This window comes from Arvicanthis niloticus, chromosome 1 (assembly GCF_011762505.2).
Source record: "Arvicanthis niloticus isolate mArvNil1 chromosome 1, mArvNil1.pat.X, whole genome shotgun sequence".
In the NCBI taxonomy this organism is placed as follows: domain Eukaryota; kingdom Metazoa; phylum Chordata; class Mammalia; order Rodentia; family Muridae; genus Arvicanthis; species Arvicanthis niloticus.
The window spans coordinates 57,138,741-57,155,122 of NC_047658.1; the positions used below are offsets into that span (position 1 = coordinate 57,138,741).

The 16,382-nt window shown below is 33.4% G+C and overlaps 1 protein-coding gene across 1 annotated transcript; it reads left to right on the plus strand.

Moving 5' to 3' along the window:
- On the plus strand, nt 1-15,255 carry LOC117720854 (vomeronasal type-2 receptor 116-like). Its single transcript, XM_034519549.1, has 6 exons — nt 1-206; nt 1,855-2,134; nt 2,518-3,321; nt 4,004-4,231; nt 4,664-4,787; nt 14,336-15,255. The coding sequence occupies exons 1-6, from the start codon at nt 1-3 to the stop codon at nt 15,253-15,255; spliced, it is 2,562 nt and encodes an 853-aa protein (XP_034375440.1).
- Nucleotides 15,256-16,382: the final 1,127 nt, after the last annotated feature.

The window sequence follows — 16,382 nt, forward strand, 5'->3', positions numbered from 1 at the left end:
ATGGCAAAGATGTTCTCTTTGATTGGTATATTCTTGGGTCTGAAGCTTTCTTTTCTTTTTTGCCATTTGAGTGACCCCAGGTGCTTTTGGAGAATCAAAGATAAAGAAAATTATCTAGGAGATAAAGAGGCTGACTGTTTCTTTTCCATTTATACAAGGAGTGGTTATGTGAAGAATGATTACTTCAGTGGGAATCTAGACAAGCAGTAAGTGAGTGTGTCATTTATACACAAATGCACATAAAGCATTCCAAGGATGCTGAGTGATAGATAAGAGCCTATGTTCCTTCTGGATGTCCTACTCTACACCACAACTAAAATTTATTTTATGTTTCATTGCTGGCCATTTTCCTAATTATGTCGGTTTTATGGTATAGCATACTTTTGTCATTTTTGAGCACAATCCAAGTAAATGCTGAATGAATGAATCACAATATTGACCATACTCCCCCTTAATATGACAATTTCCATCTTAGGAATTCATGTGATGCTCCTAAGAAAAGTAATATAAAAAACTGGTTTGGTTCATTTCATAAAGTCTACCAGAAAGTGGATTTTTACTGTTTTTGTATCACAAGTATGAATATAAACATAGAGTTGGGATTTTTCAACTGTTACAGGCATGGGTGTATTTTTATTCTTCTCCATTAAGCCATAATGTTAGGCCAGTACCATTATTGAAGACAGTTTCTTTATTCTACTATGGTTTTCTGAGCTTCATTATAAAAAACAAATAATGTATCCAAAGATGTGTTTTTATTTTTAGGTCTTCAGTTGCATCCTGTTGATCAACACCTACCCTGCTTTTCACCAATTTTATTAATAGAGGTGTGAGGTAAAAAAGTAAGATCAGAAATGGTGACAGTCCTACTAGTTATTTCATTATTTAAAGTTGTTTTAACTGTTCTTTCTTTCAATTCTAAACTGCAGTTTGTAAAGAAACTTCACATATATGGATAAGTCTGAACCAAATAAAACCAAGGCCAGTTATGTGATAGCCAGTGATTGTAGAGAAAGGATGAATTAGAGTACAAACGTAAAGTTAGACACAAAGCAAAAGAAATTCAATTCTAACCAGAAATATAGTTATAACTAATCTTTTATCACTCAATTTTATAAAACCTCAAAAAGAAAATGAAAATAGTTGAACTATGTATAATGCATAAAACAGTATGAGAATTTCATTACCTATGAATTCCTTAGACTTTTGAAATTGGAGACAAAGACAAATATGGTTAGCTATTCTTCATATATTTATGAAGGCTCACGACATTTTAGATAGCAAATAATTCTCATGTCTTTTCTACATGTTAAGTATTAGAATTATAACATGAAGGCATTGGCAGATTCCAAGTTGGCTCAAATCTTTCCTTATTAATGGAGGACACATAGCTGTTTTATCTTGTTCCAAAAAAAAAAAAAAAAAAAAAAAAAGGAACTGTGGAAAAGTTCAAAAGTGACAGAATCCTCTTAATATAAAATTTGCATTTAAAAAATGTATTAAATATCAAAAGAAAAATGCACATGGTGTCTAATTTCAGAACACAGCTAACAAAGTCAAAAGAATAAGATAATAGAAAACTCTGTAAATGCTTAATACATTTGTATATATTATATACAAGTGTTTAAAAGAGAAATAATAAAGTTCAATTCATCTAATTAAATAAACCAGCTTTAAAACTGTTAAATTATTTTTGCAATTCTCACATTCTAATAAATCACAATAAGTTACTAGATGACCATGTCAGTGTGTCAGAAAACTCCAAGAATTCTATGGTTAAACCACATTAAGCTTTATTTAATATTACCATAATTAGAACCCATATCTTCCAACTTTGGTGTGCTCTGTTTTCAGGGTGACACCTAAGACCATCCACTTGATTTCCTCTGTTTATTTTGCCATTGAAGAAATCAATAGGAACATTCATATTTTACCTAATATTTCTCTATTAGTTAACATTCAATGTAACTTAATGCTGGATCATGTGAAAGGAGGTTTGTCTTTGAAAAGAAAGGATATTACTCCTAATTACTACTGTACAAATCAGAGAAGATATTTAATTATACTTACGGGACCTCTATGGATAACTTCATACAAATTTGGACCAATCCTGTACTTCTCCAGAACTCCAGAGGTAGGTCATGAAGGGTTACATTTAATGAAACACTATCTTACATTAGTCTGAGTTTATGAGTACTAAAGCTGACTAAAAGGAAGAGAATTCATTTATATCTATTCTGATTGATCAAACATAAATAGTAGATACATTCTTTGGTGAACACAACTTTATGGCAAACTGGTACGAGAAACAACATACTATGAAATGACTTACCATAAGATATGGTTTGTCTTTACTTGTACAGCTATTCACAAAAAGTTGTATATAATTTTCATTTTAAGATAACGAATAGACACGTTCTCACACTTCTAGCTTGTTCTCTAGCACACTTAGATCTTAGACTGATCCCTGTGTATTCCATCTTCTTTATAATGATAATTATGGTCAATATCTTTCAGATTTTCTGTGGTTATTCTAATTTCATAAGTGACCAGGAACAGTTTCCTCATCTCTACCAGATGACTCCAAAGGACACATCTCTACCCCTAGCCATCGTGTCCCTAGTAGTTCACTTCAGTTGGAACTGGGTAGGAGTGATCATAACAGATGATGACCATGGAATTCAATTTCTTTCTGAATTGAGAGCAATCATGGAAAGAAACACTGTCTGCTTATCATTTGTCACAATGATCACATACAATAATATATTATACATTAAAATGATGAATACATATTATCACCAAATAATAATGTCATCAGCAAAAGTTGTGATTGTTTATGGTGATAAAGAATCTCCTGTACAATTGAACTTCATGATATGGAAATTCAAAAACATTCAGAGACTCTGGGTTAGTGTGTCACAATTTGATATGATAACAATGGTAAGAGATTTTATGCTTACCTCCTTGTATGGGACTCTTATTTTTTCACATCAGCAGTCTGAGATGTCTGGTTTTAAACAATTTATGCAGACAGTACACCCTTCAAACTACAGTAATGACATTTCTTTTGCTAAACTGTGGTGGACTTACTTTAAGTGTTCTTTGCCACCACCTAATTGTATAACACTGAAGAACTGTCCAACCCAAACTCTATTAAAATGGTTTTTAGTGCCACCTCTTGGAATTTCTATGAGTGAATCATGTTTCAGCTTATACAATGCTGTGCATGCTGTGGCCCACTCACTTCATGAGATGCTTCTGCAACATGTAGATACCTGCTCAGAGAATGATGGAAAGTTACTTGAATTTAATTCCTGGAAGGTAATAATTCTTATAATGAATGGCATCTATATCATAGAGATGGCATTTATAAAGGGAATCATTAAATCAAAATCCATGTAAATAAGTAAGACTTGTACCCTACCACTGCATAAGAGGCATATCATATTACTGTCATAATTTATGAGACAACCAGAATTGGCACCCAAGTCAACATTTCATAATTTTAGTCATGACATTTTGACCAATATTTCAATCATAACACATCTCATCCCTTTATCATTTGAAGTTTTTCTTATAAATTAATAAATAAAATTATAAAAATAAATTGTCTTTTATTTGACCATATTTTTTAATTAATGTAATGAATAAATCTGAAATAATTTCAAGTTCTTTTGCCATGTTTTGAAATATTGAGTATTTAGTTTGTCTTACGAGCAAATAATACTGTTGTCAGAAAAAAACAGATAATTTTTCACTGCTCTCAAATCATAAAATTCATGTGGATGTGTGTTATGGTATAAAATCCTTTGAAAAAATGATATTTGTATACCATATGGGAACTTTGCATGTAGGTGAAATGTACTTTATTTTTTCAGTAGTGACTACTTCTGAAAAAGGTGGATTTTAGGAGTATATATGGATATTAGTGATATTACAAACTTTATAATGTCTGTACTAACATGTCTGAAGTGCTGAAATTAAAATGACAAATGTGTTTTAGATGTTCTCTTTTCTGAAGACTATACAATTTTCAAATCCTTCTGGACACCAAGTAAACATGAACCAGAATAAAAAACTGGATACAGAGTATGACATTTTCTATATCGTTGATATTCTAAAACAATATGGACTTAAAATGAAAATAGGAAGGTTTTCTGGTCATTTTCCAAATGGACAACAACTTTTTATGTCTGGGAAAATGATAGATTCGGCTACAGATATCAAGAAGGTAATTTAGTTTTAATAATTATTGTTTATGTGAAGCAAAATTACATACAATCTTGTCTATTTTTGTTTTGCCATGGTATAAAAATTATAATATTTTCTTATTTATTGAATTACATTGTCCTAATCTTTCTGTCTCTCCCTCTCTGTCTGTCTGTCTGTCTGTCCATCTGTCTGTCTCTGTCTCTCTTTCTCTTTTATATCTCTCTTAGTTTCTGTCTCTGTCTCACACTCTCATAAATGTTTCACAATATGCAAATCACGATGTGTTCATATAAATTTTATCTACCAAAAACAAAGCAATGTAATTTTGCTTTAGAATAGGATACATGTGTGTAAAAGGAGGTGTTTCAATGGATTTCTTTTGTGTATCATTGCAGCTTTTACTACATATGTCAAACTATTTATTTCTATAATATATCTGATCTTTCCTCAGATGCTACCTTCCATATGTAGTATGCCTTGCAGACCAGGACTTAGAAAATACATTAAGGAAGGAAAGGCTCCCTGTTGTTTTGATTGTTACCCTTGCCCAGAAAATGAAGTTTCCAACAGGACAGGTGAGCATATTTTTTTTTCTCAGAGCAATGAAATTGTTTATATCTCCCATATGCACATAATTTTCAAATGTCCTTTGTGGAAAAGAAATGATAAATAACAGTAAAAAAAATCAGTAACACTGTGATCTGAAATAATAATTTTCTCTAATGGACTATGTTTTTATCTCATAATTCTAGAACCAATGAAATCACATTTCTTCAGAATACAAGATGTTAATGTATTTTTATAGTGGTATATTTCAAATTTATTAAAGACATAGATGCTATGAATCCTTGCATTCCAGAGTCCACTGAGTTTTTAACATCACTAGATGTTGATTTTATATCATGTTTTAGAAGTATGCATTTTTGATTTTTCTATGGTAGATTAATAATATAATTAGAAGTTTGCATTTTTCTATTGCCATCTCATTCACAGTCAAGATTGGAGTCCAACAAATGGAAATCTGAATAACAGCGTTTATTCTATTATTTATATATAGTATGCACAGAGATGTCATAATTAAATAGGTAGTACTGATATCTACATTGAGGTTAATAAAAACTTTGAAAAACATTTTTTAAAGTAGTGTTGCAGGAGGAAAATGAAGAGTAGAATAAATTGCAGTGGTTAGAAATAGCCTAGCAATAACTGAGAGTTTAAGAACCAGGCCAGTATATACATGGTTGCATACAGTTTACATGTGAGGATTATGAACATGAAGTACATTTTGAAAAATTACACAAAAATATTACCCAAATTTCATGATTCAACCCAGGCACTACAGTAAGAAGTGAAACCACTTAATTAGAGTAATACATAAGAAAGAAAATAATAAAATTTATTGATTAAAATGATATTGTAGAAATGTTTCAAAATCAAATCAATAATTAAATTTATTGACTTTTGCATTAGTTGAACACAGGACACTAAAATATGTATCATTAAATTTGCCTTGCTCCTATGTGTTTTTCTTTTTTTGTGGTATGTAGAGACTTTTCTCATACAGTATTCCAGCCATGGTTCCAACCCTCTAAATATTGTCTTCTGTCCACAATCCCTCTCTCCAAGCACCATTCTCCCTACATTTTATTTCCAGAAAAGTGTGGGTGTCCAAAAGAAGATACAGTACAAAATAAGATGCAATAAAACAAGCCAAGAGTAATCATATGAAGGATGGAAAAGGTAACCCAATAGGCAGAAATTAGTTTCAAGGGTCTGCACACAGTCAGAGATATACCTGCTCCCACTGTTAGGAGTCCCACTGAAACTCAATCGGTCATACCATATATGCAGAGACTTACAAATGTTTCTTGTTAGATTCTTTATTTTTTCTGACTCTCATGTGAGAGTCTTGTCTATGTTAAATCATAGAATATGAGTAATTTTTGTGTGTGGTGTTCTGCATTCCCACTTTATTTTTCACTTTTTCCCAGCCTATTCTTCTGAAGGAAGAGACATGCTGAAGATGTCTAATTTAGTTTCTAACTGCATGTCTGGCTATTAGTCTATATACCTGTTCCTAAATTATATATATATATATATCATAATATCAATTAATAATCATTCCTTAACTTTTTAAAAGAAAAGTTAAGTACTATTTGTGATTTGCAGGTACTATAGAATATTCATTCTCCCTGACCATTCAAGTAGGGTTGGGCATGTACTTTCTTGTTGAGTGGGTATCAACTTAATTCAGTCATTTCATGGTCATTTCAACAAGTTATGAGCTACTATTGCCCCAACACATCTTGCAACCTGGATAGATTTTAGATGAAGTTTTTAGTAGATGCTGTAATGTCTATATTTGTGTTTACATAGGTTTTAGAATAAGGCTTCTCAGCCATACAACCTACACATTTCCATGTTCATAACCAGAGTCAACGTTGCCATCAGCAATGTAGTGACGCTTTCAGGTTTCATATGGTTATCTTCTGACCAAGCATCAACATGGGTTGTTTACAGATTTTCTTGTCACCTGTTCAACCAATTATAACTTATCCAAGCACTTTCCCTGTTGCCAAAGATCACAAGTTTACCTCTGTATTCTCTGTTAGTAGAAGTTGTCACTAGCACCATCCTCATAGATTACAAAATGTTTCTACTGTATTATGTTTTCACATGGTCAACCAAAAACCTTCAAATTCCAGCTGTTCACTCCCCACTCTTCTTCCATAACCCACAACAGTCCAGTTGCTCTCCTGTGTTCTTCTGTCCTCAACATCAAAAGACCTATTTTATTTCCTCATCCCAGGAAGACTCATGCTTCTCTGCTGAGACCTCTTCATTATCTAACCTCCCTGGTTCAGTGCATTGTTTGTATTTTTCGTTTACTTAACAGTAAATATCAACTGTTAGATGAATAATACTCCATCTGTTTTCTAGGTATGGGTTATCTGACTCAAGATGACTTTTTCTAGATTCATCTATTAGTCAAAAGATTTCCTGGTGTCATTTATTTAAACAACTGAGTAATACGATATTATATGAATGTATGCTAATTTCTTTATGGGCTCCTCAGTTGAATTATATATTCTTGTTTGCAGTTTCCAACTCTTTTGATTATAGGCACAAAACAATAGTTGTGCAAGTGTCCTTGTGGTATAAGAGAGTACTAGACAAATGCGCAAGACAGGTGTAGCTGTGTTTGACAATAGATCTATTCCCTGTTTTCTGAGAAATCGCCATATTGGTTTTCATAGTTGTTCTATAAGTTTGTATTCCTATCAGCAATGGAGATATCATCCCCTTGTTCCACATTCTTACTTACCTGTGTTATTGAACCTAGACATTTTGACAGGTAAAGATTGAATCCTAAAATGATTTTGATTTCCAATTCCCTAATAGCTAAGGATGATGAAAATCTTTTTAAGTGTTTTACAGCCGTGTGAAACTCCTCTCTTTTAAATTGGATTTTTCTTTTGTTACCTAATTCCTTGAGGTCTTTCCATATTTTGGATATTAACCCTTCTTTGAATGTGAAAATGTTAAAAAGATTTACCAATCCTTAGGCTGTTGTGTTGCCTACTTTTTGATATCTTTTACTTTAAAGAAGATGTTCAGTTATATAAAGCTCTCTTATGAATTGCTTGTGGTTTTGCCTGACCTATCAGTGATTTGTTTAGACAGTCATATCTTGTGTAAATGAATTATTTTGTTGATTCTCTTGCACTCAGGTACAAAAGGTCTAGTTTTATATTGAGGTCTTTAATTCAATGAAACTGGAGATCTGTGTATGGGATAAATATGGATCTATTAATATTTTACATTCAGGCATCTAGCTTAAGCCACAGCATTTCTTAAAATAGCCTTTTCTCCCCAGTATTTTTTTCTGGATTTTTATGCAATATTAAGGGTCCATATATGTGTGATTTTATTTTTCATCTTCAATTCCATTAAATGATCAATGAGGCAAGTTTTATTCCAGTATAATGGAAGTTTTATTACTATAGTTATGTAGTATAACTTGAAATCAGAAATGGTGATTCATCCAGAAGATCTGTTACTATTCAAGGATATCTTGCATTTCATATGACTTTAGGAAATGTTCTTTTAAGGTATGTAAAAACTGATGTTGGTTTTTTTTGATGGGATTGGTTGGTTCAATATGTTGAAGTTGAAAGAATTAATATTTTACTGTGTTACTCAATTGATTCAAGACATTGTAGATCTTTCTCTCTTGTCAAAGATTTGAGGTTTAAGTTTTTCATAGAACTTTCATTTGTTATTTATAGTTTCCATAAGATAATTTACATTGTTTCAGTTTATTATGAAAGGTATTGTTTCTCTAAAGTCATCTTCAGTCAATTTGTCATTTGTATATATGGAACTTGTGTGTGTGTGTGTTTGGGGGTGTGTGTCTGTGAGTCTGTGTGTGGGTGCACATGTTAATCTTGTATCCAGACATTCTGTTGATAATTTATATCAGCTGCAGGAACTCTCTATTCAAATACTTAGAGTTACATGTGTTTAAAATCATATCATCTATAAATGATTCTTTGACTTCATTTTCTCTATATTGTATTATCTTTTTTCTCTAGCTAAAACATCAAGTGCTGTAATAAACAGATAAGAAAATAGTGGATCTGACTTTATCCTAATTTTAATTAATTAACTTATTTATTTGTTTAATCCTAATGCTGCATCCTTCTTGGTTCCCATGTTAAAGAATCACGACATCTACCCTACTACTTCAGCTTTGAGTGGTGTAGTCCCTGTGTGTAGCCCTCTACTCTGGCATAACTTCTGCAAGGCTAGACTCATCTGCTCCCACTGAGATCTGATAAGACAGTCATGGAGTTTGAGCTGCATGTCTGCTATAGATTTAAAGTGGGCCTTGGCTCACCTCATGTATGCTCTTTAATTTATGGTTCAGTTTCTAAATGCTTGCAGAGGGAGCAATGCAGGACTGATACCCTTTGTTCACATCCTCAGCAGAATGTGCTGTCATATGAATTTTTTGATATTAGCCATTTTGATGTGTATAAGATGCAATCTCAGGGTCATTTTCATTTGTATTTCCTTGATGACTAAGGATGTTGAAATTTTGTTTTAAATCTTTGTCACTATTTTAGATTCCTCTGTTGAAAATTCTCTGTTTAGCTCTGTACCCGATTTTCTAATTGACATGCTTGGTTTGTTGATGTCTACCTTCCTGAGTTCATTCCGCTGTCATATGTAGGGTTGGGGAAGACACTTTTACAATCTGTACGCTGTCCTATTGACCATGTCCTCTGCCTTACAGAGCCTTTCAGTTTCACATGGTCCTATTAACCAATTGCTAATCTTTGTACCTGGGACATTTATGTTCAGTTTAGAAAATTTTTGTTATTTGTTCCAATGAGTTCAGTATATTTCCCACCTTCTCTTCCATTAGCTTTAGTATATACAGTTTTTTTTGTTGAGGTGCTTGATCCATTTGGCCTTGTGTTTTTTCAGGGTGATAAATATAGATATCATTAGACCACCATCATTTGTTAAAGACACCTTCATGTTTCCAGTACATGGTTTTGGATTCTTTGTCAAAAATCCAGTGTCCATAGGGCTTTGGTTTTTTATCTGGACTAAATGATTTGAATAATCTGTCTTTTTCTATACCATAATCATGCATTTTTAAGTCACTATTACTCTTTAAAACAGCTTGAGGGATGCTTTTTCTTCCAGAAATTCTTTCATGTTCAAGTTTTTTTAACTATCTTGTTCGTTTATTTTTTCTTTGTTTATCTTTTCTGTGTGAGATTAAGAATTGTTTTTAAGGTCTCTGTAAAGAATTATGTTAATATTTTGATGAGAAGTGCATAATTGCATTGAGTCTATACATTGATTTTGTCAACATGGCCTATTTTACTATCAATCCTACCAATCCATGAGCATGGAAGAGTTTCCCATTTTCTGATATTTTATTCAGTTTCTTTCTTTTGAGACTTTAATTTCTTGTCATATAAGTCTTTATTTTGCTTGGTTAGTGTTTTATTTTACATTTTTTGTGGATATCATAAATTGTATTATTGCCATAAATTTTTTCTCATCCAATTTATGGTTTATTTAACATTGGACTACCATCTTTTTTGAGGTATTTTTGTATCCACTACTTTGCTGAAGGTTATTTTCAGCTGCAGCACTTCTATGGTGGTCACTTATGTATACTATCATCTCATGTGTGAATAGACATAATTTTTCCAAATACTTATTGTGTTCCAATTTGTATCATCTTCATCTCCTCATGTTGTTATATTGTTCTAGCTAAAATTTCACTTACTAAGTTGAGGAGACAGGAAGCGATTTAGAAGACTTTTCTCATCACGGACTTAGTGGAATTGCTTTAAGTTTCTATCTACATAATATGGTGATGTCTTTGGTTTGGTGTATTTTGATTTTTATTATGTTTGTGTTTACAACTTGTTCCTCATCTCTCCAAGACTTTTATCATGAAGTTGTGTTGAATTTTGCCAAAAAATCTTCAGTATATAATGAGTTAATCCTCTAAATCTTTTTTCAGTTTTTTATATGGTGTATTATATTGATGAATATTTTTTAATATGAAACATCTTTTCCTTTCTGACCTGAAGCCCACTTGATCGTATTGGATAATGGTTTTAATGTGTTATTTTGATTTTCAAAAACAAAACTCACAACTATTTTGAGTTAAGAATTTTGTCATCAGTGATCATAAAGGAAATTAGCCTGCAAATCCCTTTGCTTGTTGACTTTTTATGTCGTATAGATATCCATATTAGTAAGACCTCATAAAAATAGTTTGGCAGTGTTTCTTTTGTTTTAAGTTTGTGAAATACATTGATAAGCATTGGTATTTACTTTACATTGAAAGTCTACTAGATTTTTGTGCTGAAACCATCGGTCCCTGGGCTTAACTTTATTGGGAAACGTTTAATGACCACTTGTATTTCCTTAGGTATTATAGGAATATTTAAATTCTTTGCTGGTCTTCATTTAACTTTAGCAAAGTTTATCTATGTAAAATAATCATCAATTTCATATATATTTTCCAATTTTGTGTAGTTCAGGTTTTGAAGTAAGTCTTAAGGATTCTTTGAAATGCCTCAATATATATTGAGCATCCCAGATGAAACATAGTGGTAGGTAATAAATCAGGGTTTTAGAAAGGAAAATTAATTCTATCATTATGATCTAGGCAGCTGCCCAGATCTTGTGATAATTAAGTCTTATAAAATGGAGAAAGCCTATGTGTGTGTTTTATCCAAGAATACTATACATTGTTGAAAGTATAACATTTTTATAATACTTGATTATTTTGTTCTTGTTGTTACTGCCTCTCCCATCTCAGTCCCCCTGCCACTGATCAATCATCAATCCATTAGTCCTCTCCCTTGCCTCCTAAATGATGCTCCCCTTCACCAGGGTCTCAGACTGCCCTATGTATGCTGCTGGTTGGTGGCTCAGTCTCTGACAACTCCTTGGAATATGGGATAGTTTAAACTGTTGGTCTTCCTATGGGGTCACTCTCCCTTTTAGCTTCCTAAGTCCTTCCCATAATTCAAACATAAGAGTCACTGACTTCAGTCCACGGGTTGGGTGAAAGTGTCTGCCTTTGTCTCCATCAGCTTCTGAAAGTTCCTCTCAGAGGACAGCCATGTCAGACTCCAGTCTATAAGTACATCATAGCATCAGTAATAGTATCAGACAGTAGTGCCCCTCTCTCCAATGAGATGGATCGTCAGTTGGGCTGGTCATTGGACTATCTTTCCTTCAGTCTTTTCTCAATTTTTTCTTTGAGTTCTTTGAGACAGGAACAATTCTGGGTCAGTAATTTTAATTGTGGGTTAGTAACCATGTCGCTCCACTAGAGGACCTGACTGTCTACTGAAGGTGGGCTCATTGAGTTCCCTCTCTCCAATGTTGGGCATTTTTGCTAAGGTTACCATCAGTGAGTCCTGGACGTAGGTAACCTTTCAGGTCTCTGGTACTTTCTAGATGGTTCACCTTTCAAACTCAGAGGCTGCTTATTTCTGTTAATTCTATTGGCACTGTGGGCTTCTTTTCTCCCACCTCATATCTGATCCTGTTCCAGTTTTTTCCTCCCCCACCCTATCACATACTCCCCTTTCCCTCTGTCAAGTGTGATTATTTCCTTCCCTCTTCTAAGTGAAATTGAAACATCCTTATTTGGTCCTTTTTGCTTCTTGCACTTCTAATGGTCTTAGGTTGTTTTCGTGGTATTATTTACTTTTTGGGTAATACCCACTTATCAGTGAGTACATACTATGTTCTTCCTTTTGTGTCTGAATTACCACACTAGGGAGGATATTTTGTACATGCCATTATTTGTCAGCAAAATCTAATGATGCCTTCATTTTTAATAGATGAATAGTATGCCATTATGTAAATGAACCACATTTTATCTATCCATTCTTCATTTGAAGACATCTGGTTGTTTCCAACTTATGGATATTAAAAATAAGGCAGCTATGAATATTGTGGAACACATGTTCCTGAGGTATGGGTGTGGCATATTTTGGGTATATGCTCAAGAGTGGCTTAGCTAGATCTTCAAGTAGAATTATTCCCAATTTTCTGAGGAACCACAAGACTGAGTTCCAGAGTGGTTGTACCAGTTTGCAATCCCAACCAGCATTGGAAGAGTGTTCCTCTTTCTACTCATACTCACCAGAATTTGCTGTCATTTGAGTTTTTTATGTTAGCCATTCTGATTGTTGTGATGTCAAATCTCAGGGTCATTTTGATTTCCATTGCCCTGATGACTAAGGACTTTGAACAGGTCTTTAAGTGCTTCTAGGCCATTCAAGATTCCTCTGTTGTGAGATCTTTGTTCAGCTCTCTACCTCATTTTCTAATTGGGTTATTTGGTTGTTTGGAGGTTAGCTCCTTGAGTTCTTTATATATTTTGGACATTAGTTCTATGTATGAAGTAGGGTTAGAGATTTTTTCCAATCAGTAGGTTGTCAGTTATTCCTATTGATGGTATCTTTCACCTTACAGAAACTTTTCAGTTTCATGAGGGTCCATTTATCAACTCATGATCTTAGTGTCTGAGCCACTGGTGTTTTTTTTCAGGAAATTTTCCTCTATGGCAGTGAGTTTAAAGCTATTTCCCACTTTCTATTCTATTAAATTCAGTGTATCTGGTGTTAGGTTGAGGTCCTTGATTCATTTGGATTGAACTTTGTTCCAGTTCATACATATGGATCTATTTTCATTCTCCTGTATAAAGAACAACAGTTAAATTAAACGAGCACCACTTCTTGAAGATGATTTCTTTTTTCTACTCTATTTTCTGGCTTCTTTGTCAAACATCAAGTATTTTCGGCATATGGGTCTATGATGTAGCTGTTGGACTGAACTCTAAAACTCTAAATTTTTATTGTCTATGATTTTCTGATTGAGCATTACCAAACTGATAAAGCCTTTGATTAACATTTAAAAAATGTATAAAAGCCAAAAGGAAAAGGGAGCATGGGATAGGGGTTTTTTAGGAAGGGGAAATGAAAAAGATGGATGGCATCTGAAATGTAAATAAAATATCCAATTAAAAAAACAAAACAAAACAATGTCTTTTTCAAAAATAAGTTTACATAGTGAATAATAAAGACTCTAAATATTTGTACCTGTAAGAACATATGTATAGAAGAGAGTTTGGGATTATAATGGTTTAATCAAATGTTGGCTGTAAATACTTTTTGGAGACATGAAATGGTAGAGTTTATATGTCCAAATAACTGCTTGAGACAATAAGTATGATCACACATTTTGCTGACATATATTCTTCTATGTTCTTCTTTTGCAAAATAAACACAATTATAGGGTAAAATTGTATGATTCTATAAGTGGTCAACCTAAGGCATGTTACTGTTGAAACAAAAATTATGCAACAATACAGTTTTATTTTTTAAATATATAATGTGAGCAACGCTTGGATAAAGAATAGAAATATTGGGAATTAGGATAACATCATATAAAGATCCCATATTTAAGTTTTCATCCAACACTAGGTATAAACTTAATGAAGTTTAGTTACCTTGTGATTATTCTAGAAAAATTAAATCTGGTAATACTTCCCTTCCTATACTAGACATGGATCAATGTGTGATGTGTCCAGAGGATGAGTATGCCAACACAGATCAAACTAACTGCCTCAAGAAAATTGTGACCTTTCTGGATTATAAAGAACCCTTGGGAATGGCTCTGGCTGGCTTGGCTCTAAGCTTCTCTGCTCTTACAGCTATTGTACTTTGTGTCTTCTTGAAACACCGAGAAACTCCCATAGTGAAGGCCAATAATGAAACTCTCAGCTATGTCCTACTCATCTCCCTCATATTTTGTTTTCTCTGTTCATTGCTCTATATTGGTCATCCAAGTACAGCTAGCTGTATGCTTCAGCAGACTACATTTGCCATTGTGTTCACTGTGGCTGCCTCTAGTGTCTTAGCCAAGACAATTACTGTAGTACTGGCATTTAAGATCACTGTTCCAGGAAGAAGACTGAGGTGGCTGCTGCTTTCAAGGGCACCTAATTACATCATTCCCATATGCACCATGATTCAAATGATTCTCTGTGGAATCTGGCTGGGAACTTCTCCTCCATTTGTTGATGTTTATACTCACATGATACATGGACACATCATCATTGTTTGTAACAAAGGTTTTGTGATTAGTTTCTATTGTGTCCTGGGATACATGGGCTCTCTGGCTCTAGCCAGTTTCACTGTAGCTTTCCTGGCCAGGAATCTGCCTGACACATTCAATGAGGCCAAGCTCCTGACATTCAGCATGCTGGTGTTCTGCAGTGTCTGGATCACCTTCCTCCCTGTCTATCACAGCACTAAGGGCAAGGCTATGGTTGCTGTGGAGGTCTTCTGTATCTTGGCCTCCAGTGCAGGGATGCTTCTTTGCATTTTTGTCCCAAAATGCTACATTATTTTGTTGAGACCACAAATCAATTCTTTTCATGAGTTTAGGAAAATGCAAGCTAAATCTAAAAATATCAATTGAATTTAACTCCTTACATAGTATACCAAACATATCCACATGATGACCACACTGCTTTCTTTGTATTATATCATTATGTGAGGTTCTCCTTGTAAAAAATGAAGAAATCAAGCTCAGCAATAACATTCTGAAATATGACCTGAACATCAGTCTATTGGATCATACCATGTAATCAGACTTTTATCATTGAATATTCTTATATCTGGCCTCAGTAAGAGAACATGTGCATAGTCCTGCAGTGACTTGATGTCTCACTGTGAGCTGTTACCCAAAGAGTTGGGCGGGGGGAGTTCTCCCATTATCAGGAATGGAGAGGAAGGGACAAAATTGGGAGGAGCCATATTGAGTTATCAGAGGCTAAGCATGATTTAAATAGAATAAATATATTAATGGAAAAATGAATAATTTATGTAAACTTTTATTCCCAGGAAGAAAACATTATGAAAATTAAAATTCAAGCAAAGAAGGAAAACCCAATAAAGAACATTCCTGGACTTAAAAACAGATATCATAACTTTGTGTCCTTATGTTATTTAAAATCTTCTTATATAATAATAATCTAGTAAATTGCTTAATTAAAAGTTCTTGAAAACAGAATAATGCTGTTGTGTCATAATTACTATAACCTTTATTAATATGAAGAATTCCTAACTTGAAGTGACTGTATGACTCATATTGTTATGCTGTTAAAAACCTCATGACTGAGGGTGCAAATGGTCTTATACAAGTGTCTTGCTATTTGCTATGTGGTCTTAGTACCATATGCCTTTCAAAGTAATTACGTTTGTATCTGAGACTTAGGTTTATATCAAATTTAATCACACAAACTCATTTAATGTGATACACAGAAGTCAACTGAGAAATTCAAAATGGTTTACTCTACTGAAAGTAACAGACTAGGTGATCCAACTTAAATAGAAGAGCTAACAATCCACACACTATCAAGATTTATGTAAATTATTCAAATAGGAGGCTAAGGAATGAAGAGCCAGTGACTAAGCAGAGCTATGAAATGCTATTTTTATAATATGATTTTGCACTTGATGTTCTGAATACTAACCAAAATCTATAAGAGACTAAAGAGTAAAAATCTTAGGATACACTCTAGAGATCTTCTTTGAGACTCTCAA